The 26,363-nt window shown below is 47.2% G+C and overlaps 1 protein-coding gene across 6 annotated transcripts in view; it reads left to right on the forward strand.

Annotated features, from left to right (window-relative positions):
* The window catches only part of IKKepsilon (I-kappaB kinase epsilon), a 395,291-nt gene that overhangs the window by 343,055 nt on the left and 25,873 nt on the right, over window positions 1–26,363 (forward strand). For all 6 annotated transcript variants that reach the window (XM_069315600.1, XM_045766596.2, XM_069315599.1 and 3 more), the window contains one exon: window positions 20,682–20,838. In XM_069315600.1, the coding sequence (XP_069171701.1) occupies window positions 20,682–20,802 (121 nt within the window). In that variant the 3' untranslated portion in view covers window positions 20,803–20,838. The remainder of the gene's footprint in view (window positions 1–20,681; window positions 20,839–26,363) is intronic.

The raw sequence follows: 26,363 nt of genomic DNA on the forward strand, positions 1-26,363 counted from the left end.
GGATCATTGGTTGCTGTGCTCTTCTCTCCGGGTGACAGTCGCCATTTTTACCTCCGTCATGCTGCCTGTTGGGTCACTGACACCTTGACCCGGAGTCTTGCGAGAGTTTCTCTGCTTGTTCTCCAGTACTCTCCTGATGTTATTACTGTTCAGAGTACAGGCGGCATCCGTGTTGCAAGCTAGGTTAGGTTGCTGCAATATGCTAGGTTGGTTTCCCACTCGGATGCCCCGAGGCCGCCCCGTTTGGTTGGGTGCTGTTCGCCCCTTTCCCTCCCTGTTCCTGACTCCAGTCTGTCTGTGGGTTTCGGGGTCGGGGTGGGGTTTAGTTGGGGCCGAGACTTGGGCGGTTTTCGGGGGCTGCCCTGTTCGGGTTGGGGGGCGGAGGTTTTTCGAGCCGGTTCCTCCTGCCAAGGCTTCTGGGTCTTACCAGCGGCCCTTTCATGTTGCCTTTCCCATGGACTCTTGCTTTTCTTTAAGGGCAGAGGGCTTGGAGGATGGCTCTGCCCCGGGGCCTCTGTTGTTGGTTTCCGGGGCTGTGGGGGATGCCTGCTTGCAGTTCTGGGGCAGTTTGCCCCTGTCTGGGTTTTCTGCTGTTGGGGGACGTTTTTCGCCCATCCAGTCTGCTTGCTTCTCGCTTTTGCTGGCGTGTTTTTGTATTTTTAGCGCCAGCCACAGCCCCTGCTGGCGGCCATTTTAGTCTGCCGGTTTCCCGGTGTGGCCACCAGGGCGGCGTTGCGGTTTGTTTACATGCGACTGGGTGTGCGAGCGAGCTTCTGGGGTGAGTTTTCACCTTTTTTCAGGGGTTTTTATTCTCCTGTTGTCGTTTCTTTGCTTTTCTGGTGTTTTCTGCCTGTTGCCTGTTCCTCTGGGAACGTTTGGGTGTTGATTTACACCGGGTTTTCCATTTTGTCTGTTTTGGGTCTGGACTCGGTGTCCCCTGGCTGGTATGCTTGCTCCCACACCTTGTCTCTCGGTTTTTGGTCTGTTATGACCGTTTTCCCAGTGCTTTTTGTCTGGGGGCTGTGCTTTGCCTTTTGTGATGTTCTCCGCCGGTAAATGGGTGGTTTGGGCTTCCCCTGGTTCGATTCTGGGTTCCTTTGGGTTCTTTGGTTTCGTTCCGGAGGTTTCTTCCTCTTGGGCCCCCTTTGTGGGTTCAGGGAGCTTTGTTTCCTTGTGTGACCCGGTTCTGCCTTCTGGGGTTCCGGGGTCTTCCTGGCTTGCAGACTGATCTTTTTGGGTCTTGGCACATGTTGTGGTCGTGCTGGGATTTTGAGGTTTTGCTGTCGAGGTGGGCCTTTTGATGCAGTTTTGTGCCTTCTTTGCCTGGCCGGCATGTGCTCTCTGCCCACTGGTCAGTGACTGGTACTTTTCTTTTGCAATGTATGTACTCACCTAGTTGTGTTTGCGGGGGTTGAGCTCTGGCTCTTTGGTTTCGCCTCTCAACCATCATTCACCAGGTGTACAGATTCCTGAGCCCATTGGGCTCTATCATATCTACACTTGAAACTGTGTATGGAGTCAGCCTCCACCACATCACTTCCTAAACACAATGTTTGTGTGTACGCTGTGTGTGTGTGCACATGGGTTTACACACGTGTGTAACATATCTTGTGTGTGTGTGTATATGTATGTGTATATACATAATGTGTATATGTATGTGTACTTTTTCTTTCGGAAGGGGTTCTTTTCCCTACTCTGTTGACGGGGCGCTGGGGGAGCATCTTGCTCTGTTGACTCTCGCATGGTCCCGCTGTTGGTGGGCGCTTTTGGTTGTCTTCCGGCCTCTGGTGGCGTCAGTAGACGGCTTCTTCCCCTTTGGGGGGGTTCAGCGCTGGCGGGGTGGGTTTCTTCCCCTGCGCTTCGTCATGTCACCTTGGTGGGTGCGTTGGACGTGGTCGCTCCGCCCCATCCTTCTGGGGTTCCTGTCTGCTCCTTGCAGTCTTGGGCCTTTCGCCTCTGCAGTTCTTCTGGACTTCTACAGTCTGCGCCCTGGATTCTATGCCCTCCTCTAGGGACTGTTGTCTCCTGTCTGGCTTCTGTTGGGGCCGGGTGCCTGGATGGTGGCCCTGGACCGCCAAGTCACTTCTTGACACGTTCCTCTCTAGTTTTCTGGGATTGGCACAGTTGGTGGTGGGGCTTCAGGCTTGGTGTTTTTGTTGCCTTCCCTATTTTGTAATGGGCACTTGGTATATATATTTTTTTTTGCATCTTTACCGGATCTTGGTGCCCTGTCTGAGTCTGAGATTCGGTTTGGCCTACCTCGACGACTGGCTGGTGTGGGCTCCCAGTCAGTCCGCTTGTCTGCTCGCCCGAGGTGTGGTTCTTTCCAGATTGCCGGGTTTGGTTTCCTGGTGATCTGGAGGCCATTCCATCTGTTTCTGTCCCGGGTTCGGACCTGGGCCTTGTTTAGGGCTATTGGGCCACTCATTGTCTTTCCCTCCAGAAGTGTTACTGCGGCTGTGGTCCTGCCTTCGGCTGTACATGAGGGGGTCCCGGGTTGCTCAGCGGTTGCTTGAGCAGTTGTGCAGGAGTCTGAACTTCGATGTGCTGGTCTGCCCGCTGAGTCGGGTTTGGCTTCGGCGTCTGTTTGGTTCCTTCGGAGACTCGCCTTCCGCCTCTTGCATTCGTTGGGTTCATTCCTCCGGGAATCTTGTGTTGGTGCTGCGTCACCAGCTTCCTCTTTGGGGTTTTCGGGTTTCCGTGCCTTGGCACCTCCCCGAGCCTTCGCTCGATGTGTTCACGGACAGGTCATCTCTCGGCTGGGGCTTTGTGACCAGTGCTTACCAGGTCGGCCGAGGTTGGTGGAGTCTGTCCGTCCTTCGGGCTCGCAGCACGGTTCGGGAGTTCGTGGCTGTCTGGTTTGCGCTTCGGAAGGTTTGAGTCACTCGGTGCTCTACCATTCAGCTCTGTTCGGACTGTTCTCTGGCGGTTCTTGCCGGAACCACAAGGGTTTTGGCTAACTGTGAGGTTCATGTCCGGGGTGTGTCCTGCGTCCTGGCGGACAGCTGTCCCAGTTCATTCCTTTCTTCGCGGATTGGCCAGTCGTCGCCGACTCGTTTTGTTGGCTCTGACGGATGTATGGACTCCTGGCCGTGGACGTCTTCGAGTTGACGTGGTCTAGGCGTTGCCCATTTTATGTGGCGCCCTTTCCCACCTGCGAGGCATTCACAGTGGATGCTTTTCGGCAGGATTGGTCGAGGTGGGGGTACCTGTTCCTCTTCTCCTGGTCCAGCTGTTGCTTCGGGTTCTGGCTCGGTTGCAGCCCATTCCCACGAGAGCAGTCCTTATGGTTCCTTGGTGGCCGGCCCAGCCTTATTTTCAGACGCTGCTTGATAGGTGTTCGAACCCGGGGTGTTTTCCCACGGCTTTGCCTCTTTCGGCAGGTTGAATCGGTCCTGTACGTGACTGGTTCGGCCTTCTCCTCGGCTCTTCGCGTCTGGTATTTTAACCGGGTATCACCCTCTCTGTGGTGTTCAGGTGGCTTTGTTGATGGTGTCCCACCTGCGAGCTTCGTCTTGGCGACAGTATGACGTTTCGTACGCTTTCTCGTGTTTTGTTTCACCTTCAGCCTGCTCATGCGTCTCCTGAGCCGTCCTGGTCCTTGATCAGGGTGCCTTCTTATCTTCTCAGTTTGTGGTAGCCCCCTTCGGTTCAGGTTTCTGCTCTTTGGTACTGGTGGTAGATTTGTACGTGTGCAGCCTTTCTCCGTCCTGGCGACGGTCGAGACGACTGCTTTCCGGAGGGGTTCTTGGGTTATTGATGCTTGATTGGTTTGGCCGGGGGTGCGTCCTGTGTTGTCTGGTTGTGTTTTTTGCCGTTGCCTGCGTACCATGTCTAGGGATGCGCTGTGGTTGTTCCAGTTCTTCTCGTTCCCTGTTTTCAGGGCTCAGGTCTCCCAGGTCGTCCGCAGAGTTTTTCATTCTTCCAGCCTGCGGTCTGTCTTTGCGCTTGTGCTGTTCAGACATTTGCAGCTTTTGCTGCTGTGTTAGTGACGTCTAGGGCTCATTTCGGGTGCAGAGATTTGAGGGTCGCACAGGTTCTTGGCCGCCCATTCTTTATGTGCGTCTGCTCCTGTGCGTTCTTGTTGCATTGGGTCACTGGTTTTGACCTGTTGTCTCGGCTTTGCGTTGCAGAGTTTGTGGCAGCCGTCTACAGGTTGGCCCTTTCTTTTCCTTCTCTTTGGGTATGAAGCTCCAGGGAGCCGTAGGGGCTCCCCACAGAAAACTAGCGTTGAATGTAATGAAACGCCATTTTCTGGGTGAGCCCCGGAGGCTCTCTGGCAACCCTCCCTCCCACCGGTTTGCTGTTTTTTTGCATTGGTTGAAGCTTAGCTTCCAAACTGAAGCTTGGCAGCTGGCGCGGTAGGTCCGGGGCTCCCCCCTCCCCCTCTCGGGGTGGGGAGGGCTGTGCGGACGATCGGCGCGGCAGTAAAGTGTGATGTTTGACTGTTTCCTTGTGATTGTAGGGAGTTTCTACCTCTCTGTTCGGTTTTTTGTTTTAGTTTTTTACCATGTGAGGTTTTTTTGTTATTTCTACCTTTCTGGGTGCCTAACCCCGGTCGATGGCAGAAAATTAAAACCCAAACCACAAAGGGGTTTTCCAGGGCCATTGCTCCCTGAAACCTCTCTGAAAGGGCCAAGTTCTGGCACTGGTCCCTGGTAGGTCTGAACTTCTTAGCTAATGTCCCAGTCTAATATAACATACATTAGCCCGATAAGCTCCAGGGAGCCATAGGGGGTCACCCAGAAAATGGCGTTTCATTACATTCAACGCTGGTTTTCTGTGGGGAGCCCCTACGGCTCCCTGGAGCTTATCGGGCTAATGTATGTTATGTTAGACCGGGACATTAGCTAAGGAGTTCAGACCTACCAGGGGCCAGCGCCAGAATCTGGCCCCTTCAGAGAGGTTTCAGGGAGCAATGGCCCTGGAAAACCCCATATGGTTGGGGGTTTTCCTTATCTGCCATCGACCGGGGTTAGGCACCCAAAAAGGTAGGCGTAACAAAACAAACCCCACATGGTAAGAAACTACAACAAAAACCGAACAGAGAGGTAGAAAACATCACACTTTACTGCCGCGCCGATCGTCCGCGCAGCCCTCCCCACCCCGGGAGGGGGAGGGGGGAGCCCCGGACCTACCGCGCCGGCTGCCAAGCTTCAGTTCGTTCGCTAATGTCAACCGGGATTGACGCTTCTCTGGCCTCAGTTTCCTAGGCGGCGTTTGCCTTGTGTGGCGTTCACTGCCGTGTGTTGTGTTGTGCGGTGGCCAGGAGTACTTCATCAGTGCCGGGGCTGCATGTGCTTAGTGGCTGACTTCCCAAAGCGCCCTGTGAGTACTGCCCTTGCGTAACAGGGTTATCTTCCCTGGGGCGTTCGGGAACCATTTACGTAGAGGTTCTTGCTGCTCGGCATTTGCCTCGCCCTTGGGGCCAGCTGGGGCTTGGGGCCCTTGTTTGGCCCTGGGTAGGGATTGGTATTGTGCTGGTTTGGGCGTCGAGGTGTTGCGCAGCCTGCCACCTAAGCGGCGGCCGGTTTCTGTTGCCTCTGGAGACGGTGTACTTTTGCGGGGTTTTTCTTTTGTTTTTAATTTTTCATGCCTGGTGGGGGGTCTGCCTAAGGTGGTTATAGTTCCACTGGTAGTGTTTGGCGGCCCTCTGCTAGGACCCCGTGATTGTACACGTCTCAGGGGTTTTCAGTGCTATAATCTATCCTCTTGTTATGTCTGGGTTTCTTAACCGGTTAGCAACACCTTGCCCGGGCTTCCCATAGTTGTTACCCTACGGGCCCTGGAAACCCCTGTCTGGGCTCGGGGGACCATTGAATGTGTCCTCCGGGTTCCAACCCGTCTTGTACGGGATCGATGGTTGCTGTTCCCTTGTCTCCGGGTGACAGTCGCCATTTTTACCTCCGTCATGCTGCCTGTTGGGTCACTGACACCTTGACCCGGAGTCTTGCGAGTGATTCTCTGCTTGTTCTCCAGTACTCTCCTGATGTTATTACTGTTCAGAGTACAGGCGGCATCCGTGTTGCAAGCTAGGTTAGGTTGCTGCAACATGCTAGGTTGGTTTCCCACTCGAATGCCCCGTGGCCGCCCCGTTTGGTTAGGTGCTGCTCGCCCCTTTTCCCTCCATGTTCCCGGCTCCGGACCGTCTGCGGGTTTTCGGGTCGGGGCGGGGTTTAGTTGCGGCAGAGACTCGGGCGGTTTTCGGGGGCTGCCCCGTTCGGGTTGGGGACGGAGGTTTGAGCCTGTGCCTCCTGCCAAGGCTTCTGGGTCTTACCAGCGGCCCTTTCTTGTTGCCTTTCCCATGGACTCTTGCTTTTCTTTAAGGGCGGAGGACTTGGAGGACGGCTCTGCCCTGGGGCGTCTGTTGTTGGTTCCCGGGGCTGTGGGGGTTGCCTGCTAGCAGTTCTGGGGCGGTTTTGCCCCTTCCGGGGTTTTTCTGCTGTTGGGCGACGTTTTTCGCCCATCCGGTCTGCTAGCTTCCCACATTTGCTGGCGTGTTTTTGTGTATTTAGCGTCAGTCACAGCCCCTGCTGGCGGCCATTTTCGTCTGCCGGTTTCACGGCGTGACCACCAGGGCGGCGTTGCGGTTTGTTTACATGCGTCTGGGTGTGCGAGCGAGCGTCTCTGGTGAGTTTTCAATTTTTTTTCAGGGTTTTTGTTCTCCTGTTGTCGTTTCTTTGTTTTTCTGGTGTTTTCTTACCGTTGCCTGTTCCTTTGGGAACGTTTGGGTGTTGTTTTGGGTCTGAGCCTATGGGTTTAGGCTCAGTGCCCCTGGCTGGTATGCTTACTCCCACACCTTGCCCCTCGGTTTTCGGTCTGTTGGGACCGTTTTCCCAGGGCGTTCTGCTGGGGTCTGTGCTTTGCCTTTCAGTGGTGTTCTCCGCCGGCAAATGTGGTGGTTTGGGCTCCCCCTGGTTCGATTCTGGGTTCCTTTGGGTTCCTTGGTTTCGTTCTGGAGGTTTCTTCCTCTTGGGTCCCCTTTTGTGGGTTCAGGGGACTTTGTTTCCTCGTGTGACCCGGTTCTGCCTTTTGGGGTTCCGGGGTCTTCCTGGCTTGCAGACTGATCTTTTTGGGTCTTGGCACATATTGTGGTTGTGCTGGGACTTTGCGGTTTTGCTGTCGAGGTGGGCCTTTTGATGCAGTTTTGTGCCTTCTTTGCCTGGCCGGCGTAGTGCTCTTTGCCCACTAGTCAGCGACTTGTACTTTTACAATATATGTCCTCACCTAGTTGTGCTTGTGGGGGTTGAGCTCTGGCTCCTTGGTCCTGCCTCTCAACCGTCTATCAACAGGTGTATAGGTTCCTGTGTCTCTTGGGCTCTTTTATGTCTACATGTGACATTGTATGGGGGTCAGCCTCGTTACTTGTGTGTGGAGTCACCACATTACTTCCTAGTGCTTTCCCGTTACCATTCTGACACTAAAAAAAAAAAAAATGAAAAAAAAAAATGAAAAAAAAAAATCTATCTGTGGCTCTTTTGGGTACTCAGTTTCCACCTGTGTCCCCTAGTGCGTGTGCCCCCTTGTGTTACATAGCCTGTCCTTATCAACCCTGTCGATTCCCTTGGGTATCTTGAATGTGGTGATCAGGTCTCCCCTCACTTCATCTTCCAGCAAAGTGTGGTTTCATTCCCGTAGTCTCTCCTCATGACTTAGGTAGTGTACTTTTTCTTTCGGAAGGGGTTCTATTCCCTTCTCTGTTGACTGGGCGCTGGGGGAGCAGCTTGCTCTGTTGCCTCTCGCTTGGTCCCGCTGTTGGTGGGCGCTTTGGGTTGTCTTCCGGCCTCTGCTGGCATCAGAGGATGGCTTCTCCCCCTTGGGGGGGGGGGGGGGTTCAGAGCTGGCGGGGTGGGCTTCTTTCCCTGCGCTTCGTCATTTCCTCTTCGTGGGTGCGTGGGGCGTGGTCGATCCGCTCCATCCTTCTGGGCTTCCCGTCTGCTCTTTGCAGTCATGAGCTTTTCCCGTCTGCAGTTCTTCTGGACTTCTTCAGTCTGCGCCCTGGATCCTCTGCCCTCCTCGGAGGACTGTTGTCTCCTGTTCGGATTCTGTTGGGGCCGGGTGCATGGATGGTGGCCCTGGACCTCCAGGTCACTTCTTGGCACGTTCCTCTCCAGTTTTTCTGGGGCTAGCACGGTTGGTGGTGGGGCTTCAGGTTTGCTGTTTTTATTGCCTTCCCTATTTTGTAATGGGCACTTCGTATACTCTTTGCATCTTTACCGGATCTTAGTGCCCAGTCTGAGTCTGAGATTCGGTGTCTGGCCTACCTCGACGACTGGCTGGTGTGGGCTCCCAGTCAGTCCGCTTGTCTGCTCGCTAGGGGATGGTTCTTTCCAGATCAACGGGTTTGGTTTCCTGGTGATCTGGAGGTTTTTCCATCTGTTTCCGTCCCGGGTTCGGACCTGGGCCTTGTTTAAGGCTCTTGGGCCCCTCATTGTCTTCCCTCCAGAAGTGTTACTGCGGCTGTGGTCCCGCCTTTGGCTGTTCAGGATGGGGTCCCGGGTTGCTCAGCGGTTGCTTGGGCGGTTGTGTGGGAGTCTGCACTTCGGCGTGCTTGTCTGCCCACGGAGTCGGGTTTGGCTTCGGCGTCGGTTGGTTCCTGCGGAGACTCCCCTTCCGCCTCTTGCATTCCTTGGGTTCCTCCGGGGATCTTGTGTTGGTGCTGCATCACCAGCTTCCTCTTTGGGGTTTTCGGGGTTCCGTGCCTTGGCACCTCCCCGAGCCTTCGCTCGATGTGTTCACGGATGGGTCGTCTCTCGGCTGGGGCTTTGTGACCAGTGCTCACCAGGTCGGCCGAGGTTGATGGAGTCTCTGTCCGTCGGGCTCACAGCACGGTTCGAGTGTTCATGGCTGTCTGGTTTGCGCTTCGGAGGGTTTGGGTCACTAGGTACTCTACCATTCAGCTCTGTTTGGACTGTTCTCTGGTGGTTCTTGCCGGAACCACAGGGATTTGGCTAACCGTGTGGTTCGTGTCCGGGGTGTGTCCTGCGTCCTGGCGGACAGCTGTCTCGGTTCATTCCTCTTCGTGGGTTGGCCAGTCGTTGCCGATTCGTTTTGTTGGCTCTGTCGGGCATATGGACTCCTGGCCATGGACGTCTTCGGGTCGGCGTGGTCTAGGCGTCGCCCATTTTGTGGCGCCCTTCCCACCTGCGAGGACTTCACAGTGGAGGCTTTCGGCAGGACTGGTCGAGGTGGGGGGTACCTGTTCCTCTTCTCCCGGTCCAGCTGTTGCTTCGGGTTCTGGCTCGGTTGCAGCCCATTCCCACGAGAACACTCCTTATGGTTCCTTGGTGGCCAGCCCGGCCTTCTTTTCAGACGCTGCTTGATAGGTGTCCGTACCCGGGGCGTTTTTCCTGAGGCTTCGCCTCTTTCAGCAGGCCGAATCGGTCCTGTCCGTGACTGGTTCGGCCTTCTTCTTGGCTCTTCGCTTCCGGTATTTTGACGCGGGTATCACCATCTCTATGGTGTTCAGGTGGCTTTGTTGACAGTGTCCCACCTGCGAGCTTCGTCTTGGAGACAGTATGACGTTTCTTACGTTTTCTCGTGTTTTGTTTCCCCTCCGGCCTGCTCATGCGTCGCCTGAGCCATCCTGGTCCTTGTTCAGGGTGCCTTCTTATCTTCCCCTCAGTTTGTGGTAGCCCCTTCGGTTCAGTTTCCTGCTCTTTGGTACTGGTGGTAGCTTTATAGGTGTGCAGCCTTTCTCTGTCCTGGCGCCGGTCGTGACGGCGGCTTTCCGGAGGGGTTCTTGGGGTATTGGTGCTTGATTGGTTTGGCCGGGGGGTGCGTCCTGTGTTGTCCTGGTGGTGCTTTTTGCTGATGCCGGCGTACCGTGTTTGGGGATGCGCTGTGGTTGATCCGGTTCCTTCGTTCCCTGTTTTCAGGGCTCGGGTCTCCCAGGTCGTCCGCAGTGTTTTCCTTCTTCCAGCCTGCGGTCTGTCTTTGCGCCCGTGCTGTTCAGACGTTTGCAGCTTTTGCTGCTGTGTTGGTGACGTCTCGGGCTCATTTCGGGCGCAGGGATTTGTGGGTCGCACAGGTTTTTGGCCGCCCATCCATATGTGCGTCTGTTCTTGGGCGTTCTTGTTGCCTTGGGTCGCAGGTTTGCGACCGGTTGTCTTGGCTTTGCGTTGCAGAGTTTGTGGCGGCCGCCTCCCGGGTTAGCCCTTTCTTTTCCTTCTCTTTGGGTATGAAGCTCCTGGGAGCCGTAGGGGCTCCCCACAGAAAACCAGCGTTGAATGTAATGAAACGCCATTTTCTGGGTGAGCCCCGGAGGCTCCCTGGAAACCCTCCCTCCCACCGGTCGGCGGTTTTTTCGCATTGGTTGAAGCTTAGCTTCCGAACTGGAGCTTGGCAGCCGGCGCGGTAGGTCCGGGGCTCCTCACTCCCCCTCCCGGGGTGGGGAGGGCTGCTCGGACGATCGGCGCGGCAGTAAAGTGTGATGTTTGCTTGTTTGCTAGTTTCCTTGGGATTGTAGGGAGTTTTCTACCTCTCTGTTCGGTTTTTGTTGTAGTTTCTTACCATGTGGGGTTTGTTTTGTTACGCCTACCTTTCTGGGTGCCTAACCCCGGTCGATGGCAGATAAGGAAAACCCCCAACCATATGGGGTTTTCCAGGGCCATTGCTCCCTGAAACCTCTCTGAAGGGGCCAGGTTCTGGCGCTGGTCCCTGGTAGGTCTGAACTCCTTAGCTAATGTCCCGGTCTAACATAACATACATTAGCCCGATAAGCTCCAGGGAGCCTCCGGGGCTCACCCAGAAAATGGCGTTTCATTACATTCAACGCTGGTTTTTTTCTTTTTAACCCTTAAACTGCGCAACGCGCCTGCAGGCTCACGTCTGGTTTGCGCAACGCGCCTCCGGGTATTTGTATTTTTCACGTTCCATTCAAAACTCCCGCGGCTACATGGGGTTCACATCAGCTTCCTCAGGGCTCTTGTAAACAGACGCCATCTTAAAAAAAAATCGTGGTCCACATTCCCGGGTGTGGGAGCCTCAGTAGTGTGTGAGCAACCAAGGCTGGCGCTCGCAGCATGAGCGCACAGCACTGCTGTTCAGCATGTGACCACAGCATCGCCTAATAATGTCAAAATATATATATAACTTGTATTATTTAGCTATGATAGTGTTATATTAGAGCCTGAGTGTGATAATGACTGGGTACAATGTTCAAATATCAGTGATTCAATGCTGTTCACTATGTTCACAGCGCTAGCCACAGCACCACAGCATTATTTCGTTCATCTAGGAATCTTCAAATGATTTCTTAGGTTCCTTTTCAAAATATATGTGTGGTCAATTATTCATTTACAGGAATTAGTGACCAGGATTGTGATAATAGCAGGATTGTGGTTATAATTAGCGTTGTGCGTAGTATTGTGGAAGGAGGAATTTTGATGAGGGAGGGAGGGCGAGAATTGAGGTAACCTCATCGTGTGTGTGGCTGCCACTCTTGTTTTGCTCACTATACTAGCTTAGTGGTTCGCTATGGGCAACACATATGTACATGGGTATATATAGTGTGTGTATATAGTGTAAGAACAGCAACAGGAGAATGTTGAGAGGAGCTATTTTGGTGAGGGAGGTGACGTAATCGTAGCGTCGTCTGCTGAGTGATTTTTCATGCAGTGTATTGTGGCCACTGTACTGTTTGGACACAATACCGGCTTACTTGCATAGTTCTGGTAAATAAAACATGTAGATAGGTATATAGAACATGTGTAATAAGAACTATAACAATATGGTGGGATGAGCAATGTTGGCGAGTAAGATGTTGGAGTGAGGGAGACTGGCTGCTCTCACTCGAGGTGTTCTGAATGTGTTCATGGCCAAATGCTCCTATTGGCCCATACGAGGCAGCTGCTATTGGCCCATACGGGAAAGCTGCTATTGGCCCATACGAGGCAGCTGCTATTGCCCATACGGGGCAGCTGCTATTGGCCCATACGGGGCAGCTGCTATTGGCCCATACGGGGCAGCTGCTATTGGCCCATACGGGGCAGCTGCTATTGGCCCATACGGGGCAGCTGCTATTGGCCCATACGGGGCAGCTGCTATTGGCCCATATGAGGCACCTGCTATTGGCCCATACGAGACAGCTGATATTGGCCCATACGAGGCAGCTGATATTGGCCCATACGAGGCAGCTGATATTGGTCCATACGAGGCAGCTGATATTGGCCCATACGAGGCAGCTGATATTGGCCCATACGAGGCAGCTCCTATTGGCCCATACGAGGCAGCTCCTATTGGCCCATACGAGGCAGCTCCTATTGGCCCATACGAGGCAACTGATATTGGCCCATACGGGGCAGCTGCTATTGGCCCATACGGGGCAGCTGCTATTGGCCCATACGGGGCAGCTGCTATTGGCCCATACGGCGCAGCTGCTGTTGGCCCATACGGGGCAGCTTCTATTGGCCCATACGGGGCAGCTGATATTGGCCAATACGAGGCAGCTGATATTGGCCAATACGAGGCAGCTGATATTGGTACATACGAGGCAGCTGCTATTGGCCCATGCGAGGCAGCTGTTATTGGCCCATACGGGGCAGCTGCTATTGGCCCATACGGGGCAGCTGCTATTGGCCCATACGGGGCAGCTGCTATTGCCCCATACAAAGCAGCTGCTACGCGGTGTTCTGAATGTGTTGATGGGTAATGTATATAGTGTGTGACAGTGTATAGTGTGTAAATAGATTGTATATATACACAAATTAGCATGGTACATAGTAAATATGTGCTGCATATGTGTACACAAGTTTCATGCACGTAACACAGTGTCTACGGACAGTACGGATGTTGTACTGCGATATTATAGTGTACGTGTTCATTATACATTGGATTGGCACGTAAAAACAATGAAAATGTATTTGGAAAGGTGCGCAAAAAATTAACGAAAATATATTCGCGGCAACTTGCGCGCCCCGCCCCGAGCGCCCCACCGCCCCCCAGAGCTTACGGCACGGGCGCACGGGGAATGATGACGTCACGCCCCAACTTCCGGACCCCATAGCAGCCAAAGTAAGTACAATTTCGACTTTTTTTTTACATACCCATACTGAGGGAAGGGTTTTTGACACTTTAAAAAGAAAAAAGAATTTTTTCCAGAGAATTTTTTTCCTGCGCACTGCGGGGGTGTCACATTTGGAGGCAACGCAGTTAAGGGGTTAATCTTTTTATTTGTGTTCCCTGAGCACTGGAAAAATAATAAAAAAATTTAATTGCACTTATCGTTGACGTAAATGAGCCGAGAAGATCGGCGATGACGTCACGCCTCGTTTTCGCTGGACCGCTGTGCGCCCGGGGTGAATCAGGTGCAACGGAGAAGGAGCCCGAGTTGCCGCGAATTTATTTTCGCGTTATTATTTACAGTGTCTATGGCGTATTTTACACCCATTTTTTTCACTGGTGTGGTTCAATATGTTTTCACAAAAAGATTTATAAAAATAAAATTGTTGTCAATGTATATTGTATCCACATATTAGTGTCACAAGTATTTGCACAAAAATGTCTTATTTCTCAATGAAATATATAATTTCTTATGATTTATTTCCACTATATACACTCACTTATTCTGTATTTACATGTTTTGGCACCAGTCTTGGACTTTTAGAAGTCATCAAGACTGTGATACTCGTTGAAACATCGGACATGGCACAGAGGGACCTGGCACGCTGTGCACCAAGTCATCACCATTTTTCTTGCCTGTTCCCTCTTGGTTGTTGACCAGCATACTACACACACACGCTGGCCTACTGCACGCTTTCCAGTTGGTGGTAAAATCCTTAGATTGTGTGTCAAAAAGACATCTCTGTAAGCGAGCCTTGGTATTGGAGCATGGTGCAATACCGGGTTCAGATTGGGCCTCTATACACTAGGAATTATATTGCCAAACTTCTGTAGTACTGTAACCCCGCGATTATCCGGGATTCAAACATCCGGAAAACGCCCTTATACGGCCAAAATCGTGATCGGATAAAGTTATCGCAATATCCGGCCAAAATGGCCACAGGAACCGGATAAAAGCTGGTTTGGCCGGATGAAAATACGGCCATACCGTATTAATCCCGTCTGTGGCTCTAGACGCATGGTGGAGGAGGGGGGTGGGGTGGGTGGGTGGTGTTGGGAGGGTGGGAGGGGTGCGTCAGGAGGGACCACCTGGGTATAGGAATTACCATTAATTTTAGAACAATTAATCATAGCCAAAAACAAATGAAATAAGTACTAGTAATTATGTAATAACAAATAAATAAGTTTCCTAAAAGAATTGTGCACAGGCTGAAGTTTCCTTCAAAAATATTGTGAATTTTTTTCCTCCTGGCGGCCTACGTAACGCACTATAGCTGCCCCACCCCAAGTGGACCCGTCCAACACTGGTCAACCCATGTGCGTCCGTCCCTCGTGTTATACACAGTGCTGCGCCATTAGTGAAATATTTGTTTAAATAACTTTTTTATTTTCATAGTAACTTTGAACATTTTTGGCCAAGACTATGTCTGGTAGCAGCATCAATCGTTCTGGAGGTGTTAAGAGGAAGAAAGTTGTCCTAACAATTAAAGACAAGTCACTGTTATACACCTCAACCAGTGCGGCCTCACAGTGTTGCGCCATTAGTGAAATATTTTTTTAAATAACTTTAATTTTCATAGTAATTTTGAACATTTTTGGCCAAGACTGTGTCTGGTAGCAGCATCAATCGTTCTGGAAGTGTTAAGAGGAAGAAGATTGTCCTAGCAATTAAAGACAAGTTACGTGTTGTTCAACCAGTGAGGCGTCACAGGCAGTCAAGCGCCTTCAACAAGTGAGGCGCCACAGGCAAGCCAAGCTCCTTCAACAAGTGAGGCATTACAGGCAAGCCAAGCGCTTTCAACAAGTGACGTGCCACAGGCAAGCCAAGCGCTTTCAACAAGTGAGGCGCAAGCAAGCGCCTTTAACAAGTGAGGCGTCACAGGCAAGCCAAGCGCCTTCAACAAGTGAGGGCATGCAAGCGCTTCAACAAGTGAGGTGCAAGCAAGCGCCTTCAACAAGTGAGGCCTCACAGGCAACCCAAATGCCCTCAACCAGTGAGGCTTCAGCAGCTGGCAGTCAAAACTAACTTAGCTTAATGAACTGTACAGTAATTTTAAGTGTTAATTTTAGTGTTGTGTTAGTATAGGTTACGTAAATTGTTAAGAATTTTTAACTTCAAGGTGTGTGGCATCAATCAAGAAGACGAACACCAACAAGGTAAGTTGAGGTTTCTAGTTGAATATTTAATAATTGTATGTGGCAAGTGTGACGGAGTTCCCCCCCTTTATAATTCTCCCACACCTGCAGTAAGAGTCATGTCTACTTTTCCCAAGCGTTCTCTACGTTGCAGGCTACAATTTGATATATGGGAGAGTGAAGTGTTCTCGGAGAGCCGAGAAATTTGTGAAATAGTAATATTTTGGCCTGTGGTTTAGGCCCTTTAGGGAGCCAAGATGGCGCTTACCTCCCTGATCTCCCGCCAAAACCGTGTGACGTCAGATGCACCGGATTGGTCACCGACAGCAGTGTGGCACCGGGAGCCAATGAAAACTTCCCATAGCGAAAGTGACGTCACGAAGGAAGGGGGCCAGGCCGCGCGCCGAGCTGGCTCCATCAGTCAGACACGACACGTCATAGAGGTCGGACGTGCGACGAGTGGTCCTGTCAGTCGGACAGTTATTCCAGCTCCCGTGGATTTACGCGTCACCGGAAGTCCGCCAGTACTCTGAGAAGTCTTCCCTAGTTCATGTGTTGAACCAGAAGAGGGAATTGACGGTTATTTGAGCAACAAGTGCTCCAGTCAGGTACTGTGCCAGTAGCAGTGAAGCCGTGCAGTGACGTATGTTGACGTCTGTGGCAATTCACCAGTTCGTGACAGCGTAGTGGCTGACAGAGCCACTGGGTAGCTGAGGAAGAGAGGACTAGTTGGGGAAACCGAACGACTGTAGCTGAGACGTAGGCGACAGCCGTTGCTGGGAGAAGACGACGGCCAGGAGACCGACTCCAACCTTCAAGAAGTCAAGGAGGAGGATGAACCTGCAGTGAGGAGGCACGGAGACGACGCGCTAAACGGTGGGACGACGAGAGGCTCTGGTAGGACACGACGACGTGTAGTGTGGGGGCGTTCCCGACACGAGGACCAGGAGCTACATCTCGACTCTCATCGGAGGATAGGGTGAAGTAGGTGGTTCTAGTTCCCTCCCCATTCCCCTTTAGTTAGCTATGTTATTTGGCTATATTATCTAGCCTGAAGATTTTATATGTCGTGAGCAAGTCTCGCCTATGTCACGGTAAAGCACCAGTGTGCTAGACAGTACTATCAAGAGTACTTGTAATATTCATGTTGATTATTGGGGTGTACAGACACCAGGAACCAGTGATAAATTTACTGTGTTGTGTATATCTTTCTATAGATTTTGATATGAACATATAGTGGTAAAATATATATAAGATTATGCCAGTATTTGGAGGTTAGGCTATGTGCCCAGAAACTATTTATTTTCCATGTATTGATGATTGATTTATATACCATATATATGTCTATGTTCATTCAGTGAATAATCATTTGTGAGTACAGTGAATTATTGCGTTATCGCCCACGAGAGAAAGTACTGAAAACTCCAGTGTTAATAGTTCTTAATGTATTGCTGAGTGAAGAACAATGTAAAGCCATTACAGTGAATCATTACAGCATTGATTGTAGAAAAGACTGTTTGAGCCTGAGTATAGTGTAACCAAGTGATACGTGTTGTAGTAGCCAATATCGTGTGTGCGAGTTCATAGTAATATTGGAGAATTTAATGAAACAGCGCGCGTGACTCTAGAAAACAAGCAAAGAGCTTCCGCGCGGAAAGGCCACGCGATCAGCTGGTTTTTGACACTTGATGAGGGGGGGGGGGGGAGATGTTGCCCCCTGATGATCGCATAATATCCGTGGGAATTACCAGCCGCGTCAGGATCAGTTGATTTATTTGTTATTGTTTGGCCTTGTGACATCTTTCATACATTTTAAGTAAAATACAAAACTTTCTTTGTGTTTTTATCATCCCCTCCATTGATCTTGTGGCTATATTATACTGGTAAACATAGAGTGATAACAATAAGTACCTGCCTGATTCCTGATCTTTTGAGTGTGACCTTGCCAAGGCTACCACTGAATACACCAGTCCACTGATGGTGTTACTGGCCACCGAAAACACCAGTTGGCGATCTTGTGGATAACCGTAGAGCCCTATTGTTGGGGAGGGCACACGACAGTCGATGTGAACGAGTCGTGTTCTCACTCTTTCTTAATAAGAGGCCGTTAAGATTGACTGGGAGACTCTCCTGGCGTGCAGTGGCGCCGTGAGGATCGAGGGAAGACCCGCAGGGCTACGGTGAGTGACCGTGAGCATAACTATTGCTCACCCCAGACTAGAGAGTAAGGGTAAGAGAGGTGAAACCCCAACACAAGGCAATTCAAATTATGTTGTTTGTAGTATAAAAATAGTTGGAAATGGTCACTTTTGGACTCGTAGGTGAAAAAGTACCATTATCCGAAAAATGTGATAATCCGGCTGGGGGTCCTTCCCATATAGTCCGGATGATCGAGTGGAGACAGTAATTGTGTTACTACAGTAAAATTGAATGCACGGATATTACGCTTACTGTCTGGTTTGACAAGATCCATATTGTAACTGTTCAGCATTGTTACATCAACAAGGTGGAAAAACATTTTCTTGGTCCACTTCACTGTTTTCCATACACACTCTACTGCCCCCACCATCATATCACATTTATCCATCAAACGCATGTTGATGTTATAGTCCAAGACACAATCTGGCTTATAGATTAGTTCTCTGGTGGTTCTGTTCACCTTGCCACTGTCCAGCACTGTTCCAGCGTGAATGGTGGTCAACATGTTCACTTCACGCCTGTCTTTCCACTGCACTGAAAGTATTTCACCTGTTTTTCTGAGCTCGCAATCACCAACCTGCATAGCACCTGGAAACACTGGCATTTCCCTTCGTTTTGCCATCACTGTGCCACACACTCCAGTTCTATTATCAAGCAAGAACCTAGTTAGCAAGGGACTGGTATAATAATTATCTGTGTATAATATGTGGCCCTTGTTAAGATATGGTGCAAGCAGTGCCTTCACCACACTACCCGAGAAACCATGCTGGTCATTAGCAGGAATGTCTACATTTGTACCCGTATACATTATCATGTGTAACACCATTTCACAGTCACAGAGTACAAAGAATTTCAATCCAAATCGGTGGCATTTAGAGGGAATATACTGCTTGAAGGGAATTGAAAAGCACAAGGGATTCGTCAATCACAAGCTTCTGAGCTGGTATGTAGAAATCCCTGTACTTTCTGATAAGTTCATTCAGGATGTGCCTTACCTTCCAAAGCATCATTCCGGTCTTCATCATTTGCAAGGTGAAGACACCTGAGGATTATCGTAAATCGGTCTGGAGACATATATTTGCTGAACATTGGTGTTGGAACAGTATGGTCTTTGCTCCAATAATGGTCGATTACATGTTTGACACAATGTATCATCAACATACACAGTGCCAAAAACACATACATTTCACCTACAGTCGTATCTTTCCATCGCTGCAAACATGAATAATCGGATAACTCCTCCTCATCAATGAGATCACTCGAATATTTGTTCGTTTCACGAACAATATATTCTATTAGCGGCTCATCAAAATATGCAGTAAAATAGTCCATTTCACACATATCTGCACCTTTATCAGGGAAAATGACTGTAATTCCAACATCCGAATTATCAAAAACAGGAATTTGTGGAACAAAATCTGTCCCATCACTCCACACAAAAACACCGGGTGTCTTTCGAGAGCCAATAGCGGCACCACGGCGAGGAAACCGTGGACCAGGAGCTAAAGCAGGTCTAGGAACAGTAGGGGCGGCCTGTACCCAAAGGGGACCCATGCTGGATTTTTTTCCCAGGTGGGGTTTGTTTATGGTCGGTCGAGGTTCACCAATGAACCCTATCCTACGCGGGGCGTTTAAATTATAGCGCTAGACACGAAAGCATATATAAATGATGTGCGAGGTTTCGGTTTTGTCACTGATATCATATATATATATGATATGCGCAGTTTAAGGGTTAGTGGCTCACTCAATAGTGAGGCCCTCACACCCGGGAATGTTGCCCATGATTTAAAAAAAATATGGTGTCTGTTTACAAGAGCCCTGAGGAAGGTAATTACCTAAGTGTAGTTACAGGATGAGAGCTACGCTCGTGGTGTCCCGTCTTCCCAGCACTCTTTGTCATATAACGCTTTGAAACTATTGACGGTTTTGGCCTCCACCACCTTCTCACCTAACTTGTTCCAACCGTCTACCACTCTGTTTGCGAAAGTGAATTTTCTTATATTTCTTCGGCGTCTGTGTTTAGCTAGTTTATATCTATGACCTCTTGTTCTTAAAGTTCCAGGTCTCAGGAAATCTTCCCTATTGATTTTATCAATTCCTGTTACTATTTTGTATGTAGTATCATATCACCTCTTTTTCTTCTGTCTTCTAGTTTTGGCATATTTAATGCCTCTAACCTCTCCTCGTAGCTCTTGCCCTTCAGTTCTGGGAGCCACTTAGTAGCATGTTCTTTGCACCTTTTCCAGTTTGTTGATGTGCTTCTTAAGATATGGGCACCACACAACCGCTGCATATTCGAGCTTTGGCCTAACAAAAGTTGTGAACAATTTCTTTAGTATATCGCCATCCATGTATTTAAAAGCAATTCTGAAGTTAGAAAGCGTGGCATAGGCTCCTCGCACAATATTCTTTATGTGGTCCTCAGGTGATAGTTTTCTATCTAGAACCACCCCTAGATCTCTTTCTTTATCAGAATTCTTTAAAGATTTCTCACATAATATATAGGTTGTGTGGGGTCTATGTTCTCCTATTCCACATTCCATAACATGGCATTTATTATCATTAAATTCCATTTGCCAAGTGGTGCTCCAGATACTTATTTTGTCCAGGTCATCTTGAAGGGCATGACAATCATCTAAGTTTCTTATCCTTCCTATTATCTTAGCATCATCAGCAAACATGTTCATATAATTCTGTATACCAACTGGTAGATCATTTATGTAGACAATAAACATCACTGGTGCAAGAACTGAACCCTGTCGTACTCCACTTGTGACATTTCTCTAGTCCGATACATTGCCTCTGATCACTGCCCTCATTTTTCTATCAGTCAGAAAATTTTTCATCCATGTTAGAAGCTTACCTGTCACCCCTCCAATATTTTCCAGTTTCCAGAACAACCTCTTATGTGGAACTCTGTCGAAAGCCTTTTTTAGGTCCAGATAGATGGTCAACCCAACCCAATGTGAACCCCGTGTATCCTCGGGCCGTTTAAATCTTACGTAGTACTCCAAAACGTCATATAAAAGTGCATATGTGCACTTTTGCGTATGTTACTCAACACGTCATATGACATGTTGCACAGTTTAAGGGTTAAGAAGGTGAAGAGCGGAGTCCCAAGAAGTGTCGTTTGGGCTAAATATGGCATTAGTAAGAGTACTGTTTTGGAACTTCTTAAGCAAGGTATGCTACTGAGGTGTCATCCAGAAAGGCATATTTCATTACATTTATTGCTTTATTTATATATTCATTGATACAAAAATATATATTTTTATCATTCTCAGTTTGCAAGAGATGTGCGAGGCTCAAGAAGAAGTGATGAAACTTCTCGAGGAAAATGGCACAATCATCAAAAGATTTCAGCGATTAACAGCCTTGACTAATCCAGCTGCTGATGGACAATGAAATGTGACACATGCATATGGGGGCTGTATTGACTGTGTAAGTATATTTGTGTAATTACCTAAGTGTAATTACCTAAGTGTAGTTACAGGATGAGAGCTACGCTCGTGGTGTCCCGTCTTCCCAGCACTCTTTGTCATATAACGCTTTGAAACTACTGACGGTCTTGGCCTCCACCACCTTCTCACTTAACTTGTTCCAACCGTCTACCACTCTATTTGCGAAGGTGAATTTTCTTATATTTCTTCGGCATCTGTGTTTAGCTAGTTTAAATCTATGACCTCTTGTTCTTGAAGTTCCAGGTCTCAGGAAGTCTTCCCTGTCGATTTTGTCAATTCCTGTTACTATTTTGTATGTAGTGATCATATCACCTCTTTTTCTTCTGTCTTCTAGTTTTGGCATATTTAATGCTTCTAACCTCTCCTCGTAGCTCTTGCCCTTCAGTTCTGGGAGCCACTTAGTAGCATGTCTTTGCACCTTTTCCAGTTTGTTGATGTGCTTCTTAAGATATGGGCACCACACAACAGCTGCATATTCTAGCTTTGGCCTAACAAAAGTCATGAACAATTTCTTTAGTATATCGCCATCCATGTATTTAAATGCAATTCTGAAGTTAGAAAGCATAGCATAGGCTCCTTGCATAATATTCTTTATGTGGTCCTCAGGTGATAGTTTTCTATCTAGAACCACTCCTAGATCTCTTTCTTTATCAGAATTCTTTAAAGATTTCTCACATAATATATAGGTTGTGTGGGGTCTATGTTCTCCTATTCCACATTCCATAACATGACATTTATTAACATTAAATTCCATTTGCCAAGTGGTGCTCCATATACTTATTTTGTCCAGGTCTTTTTGAAGGGCATGACAGTCATCTAAATTTCTTATCCTTCCTATTATCTTAGCATCATCAGCAAACATGTTCATATAATTCTGTATACCAACTGGTAGATCATTTATGTACACAATAAACATCACTGGTGCAAGAACTGAACCCTGTGGTACTCCACTTGTGACATTTCTCCATTCTGATACATTGCCTCTGATTACTGCCCTCATTTTTCTATCAGTCAGAAAATTTTTCATCCATGATAGAAGCTTACCTGTCACCCCTCCAATATTTTCCAGTTTCCAGAACAACCTCTTATGTGGAACTCTGTCGAAAGCCTTTTTTAGGTCCAGATAGATGCAGTCAACCCAACCATCTCTTTCCTGTAATATCTCTGTGGCTCGATCATAGAAACTGAGTAAATTCGATACACAGGATCTTCCAGATCGAAAACCATACTGTCTGTCTGATATTATATCATTTCTCTCTAGGTGTTCTACCCATTTAGTTTTGATTAGTTTTTCCAATACTTTCACTATTACACTTGTTAATGATACAGGTCTATAATTGAGGGGGTCTTCCCTGCTGCCACTTTTGTAGATTGGAACAATGTTAGCCTGTTTCCACCCGTCTGCTACGATTCCTGTACACAGGGATGCCTGAAAGATCAGGTGAAGTGGAATGCTGAGCTCAGATGCACATTCTCTCAGAACCCATGGTGAAACGCCATCTGGGCCAGCTGCTTTGTGCTTACCGAGCTCCTTGAGCATTTTTTCCACTTCGTCTCTAGACACCTCTATGTGTTCTATGTTGTTCTCTGGAATTCTTATTGTATCTGGTTCCCTAAAGATTTCATTTTGTACAAACACACTTTGGAACTTTTCGTTTAGTGTTTCACACATTTCCTTTTCATCTTCCGTGAATCTATTTCCCATTTTCAACCTCTGAATATTATCCTTTACCTGCAATTTGTTGTTTATGAATTTATAGAATAGACCTGGTTCTGTTTTACATTTGTCCGCAATCAAAATTTTTCAAAATTTCTTTCTGCCACTCTCCTCACTGCCGTGTAGTTGTTTCTCGCATCTTTGTATCGCTGGTATGTTTGGGGGTTCGGCCTCTTCCTGTATTGATTCCATTTTTGTGTCTTTCGGTCTCTAGCCCTCTCGCAATTTCTATTGAACCAATCCTGTTTCCTAGTTCTGCATCTCTGTTTTGGTATAAATTTTTTTGTGCCTTTATCATATATTTCACAAAACTTGCCATACATCTCATTCACTTCCTTGCCTAGCATCAAGTCTGTCCAATTATACTCACTAAAAAAATTTCTAAGGTCACCATAATGTCCTCTCCTGAAGTCTGGTTTTTCAACTGCTTCAACCTCCTTATTTTCTTCCAGCTTATAACGCATTGCATACTTTATTCCCAAAAAGACATGGTCACTTTTACCCAAGGGAGGAAGGTACTGAATGTCAAATATCTCTTCCTCCTTCCTGGTAAATATCAAATCTAGCATGGAGGGAACGTCCCCTTCCCTCATCCTCGTAGCTTGTTTAACATGTTGATACAAGAATGTTTCCAGGATGAGGTCTACAAATTTACAGGTCCAAAAATCTTCTGTTTTAGCTTCATATGCTTCCCAGTCTATGGATTTCAAGTTGAAGTCACCGACTATCAACAGTCGTGATCTATCGTTATCCGCTCTCGCTATAATCTCTCTCATTATTGTTATAAGACCTTCACGTTTACTATCTAGCTCCTCCTTTGACCATGTGCTGCTTGGCGGTGGACTATATGCATTTATCATCATTAGTTTATCATCCTCATAGCAGATCTCTAGTGCTATTATGTCAACTTCTTGTGGATTGGCAGTCATTATTTCCTTCACCTTTAGGTGTTCTTTTACCAGCACAGCAATGCCACCGCCTTTCCTAATTTTTCTGTCCCGTCTCCAAATTGAGTAGCCCCTTGGGAATATGACCTCATTTAAAATTACATCTTCAAGTTTTGTCTCCGTGAGTGCAACAATGTCTGGTGTCTGCAGCTGTATTACATCACTTAACTCCAGTATCTTCGATCTCACTCCATCTATGTTGGTGTATGCAATCTTGAGGAACTTGTTCCCCCTCTCCTTATTCTTCACTCCCTCTCTCTCTATTGATTTTGTTGGTTTGCCTTTATGTACCACTTTACTGGTTTGCCTACCCCTATCACTTTGTAGAAAAAAGAATTTATTTCTTCTTCATTCCTGCTCTCATTTAAATGTTTTGCCTCGGCGAGGTTCAGTTTCAGCTTCTCTCTATCTTCTTTTGAAAGATCTCGTCTTAATGACCACCCTTTCCCATCCTCATCCCTTTGCAATTTTCTAGCATTCCTTAGTACTTCTTCCATCTGTTTGGCACCGTTTAGGGTGATCCTCAAAGGTCGATCTTTCCCTTTTACGTACCTGCCTATTCTCCTGTAGTCGCACACATTCTCTCTGTTTGTAAGACCTTCCACGAGGCCAACAATTTTATCTACTACTTTAGCTTCTTCTACAGCTCTTTCTGACCTAGATGTTATCGCCTTTTCTTTGCAGCCAAAAATGATCAGGGACTTACTCCGATCAACTGTGTTTTGCACCAACTTCGGGTTAGATGCCAATTCTTTCCTCACTTCTAGCCTAATGTTTGTTTTATCTTGGTTGCTGCAGTGTTTGACTTCCTTTACTGCTTCTTCTATTTTTTCCTTCTCCTTGGCCACTTGTGCATAAGTGAGTTGCATATCTTTCTTGCACTGTTCTATTCCCTGTGTAACTTCCTCCATCTGTGCTGACAAAAGCTGTTTCTCCTGTTGAATTTCCTTGCCTAACCTATTGTAGTCATTTATGTTTAAATTTACTTTAACTTCTTCCAAAGCTATTTTTAAGAGTTTATTTTCTTCTTCCATGGCTTTGCAATTTGTTTCCAATTGATTCTTGTCCTTGCGCAAGTCTTTCACTAAACCCTCAAGACATAAAACTTTGCTATTCAAATGGTCATTACTTTCTTTCAATTTACTAATTATTTCTACATGAGAGTTCACTATAGTATCTAAATTTACCAACTTGTTATGTAGACTACTAATATCAATGCTTTCTTCATTGAATCCCTCAAAATCAAGCTCTGTTTTGTTTTTCCCCTTGCCAGTGGCCATCTTGAATGTTCTTCTCTGCACTGTAAACACTAGGGCAACTTTTTCTCATCCGATTTTTCACTTCCCTTAGCACTTTCCTGTTATCTCACCTATTTTTCAAGAGCACTATACCTTTATGTTCTCTGGGACACCACTCACTACCATCAACCTGTACTACAATACTTAGGATTGTTGAAATATGCTGGAGCTCCTCTGCTGCAAGTGTTGACCCTAGGGGTGTCACCTTTTGAATTTTTGTGTGTGTGTGTGTGTGTGTGTGTGTGTATATATATATATATATATATATATATATATATATATATATATATATATATATATATATATATATATATATATATATATATATGTATATATGTATATATGTATATATGTGTATATATGTATATATTACATTTTCAAAGACTTCACAAATACACAACTGATTAGAACTTGCGTTTCCCTGGTTTTATATCTACATTTGAGTGAGGTGGGAAGGGTGATGTGGCATTACATTTGAGTAAGGTGGGAAGGATGATGTGGCATTAGAGGATATTAATAGGGTATTAAAAGTATCAACACAAGACAGAACACGAAACAATGGATATTGAATAGAAGTGTTTGTAGAAAGCCTATTGGTCCATATTTCTTGATGCTTCTATATTGGAGCGGAGTCTTGAGGTGACAAGACTCCGCTCCAATATAGAAGCATCAAGAAATATGGACCAATAGGCTTTCTACAAACACTTCTATTCAATATCCATTGTTTCGTGTTCTGTCTTGTGTTGATACTTTTAATACCCTATTAATATCCTCTAATGCCACATCATCCTTCCCACCTTACTCAAATGTAATGCCACATCACCCTTCCCACCTCACTCAAATGTAGATATATGTATATATATGTATATATGTATATATGTATATATGTATATATATATATATATATATATATATATATATATATATATATATATATATATATATATATATATATATGTCGTACCTAGTAGCCAGAACTCACTTTTTGGCCTACTATTCAAGGCCCGATTTGCCTAATAAGCCAAGTTTTCATGAATTAATTGTTTTTCGACTACCTAACCTACCTAACCTAACCTAACCTAACTTTTTCGGCTACCTAACCAAACCTAACCTATAAAGATAGGTTAGGTTAGGTTAGGTAGGGTTGGTTAGGTTCAGTCATATATCTACGTTAATTTTAACTCCAATAAAAAAAAATTGACCTCATACATAATGAATGGGTAGCTTTATCATTTCATAAGAAAAAAATTAGAAAAAATATATTAATTCAGGAAAACTTGGCTTATTAGGCAAATCGGGCCTTGAATAGTACGCCAAAAAGTGAGTTCTGGCTACTAGGTACGACATATATATATATATATATATATAATGTCGTACCTAGTAGCCAGAACGCACTTCTCAACCTACCATGCAAGGCCCGATTTGCCTAATAAGCCAAGTTTTCATGAATTAATATATTTTCTCTAATTTTTTTCTCATGAAATGATAAAGCTACCCATTTCATTATGTATGAGATCAATTTTTTTTTATTGGAGTTAAAATT

Source organism: Procambarus clarkii, chromosome 81 (assembly GCF_040958095.1).
Source record: "Procambarus clarkii isolate CNS0578487 chromosome 81, FALCON_Pclarkii_2.0, whole genome shotgun sequence".
Taxonomy (NCBI): Eukaryota; Metazoa; Arthropoda; class Malacostraca; order Decapoda; family Cambaridae; genus Procambarus; species Procambarus clarkii.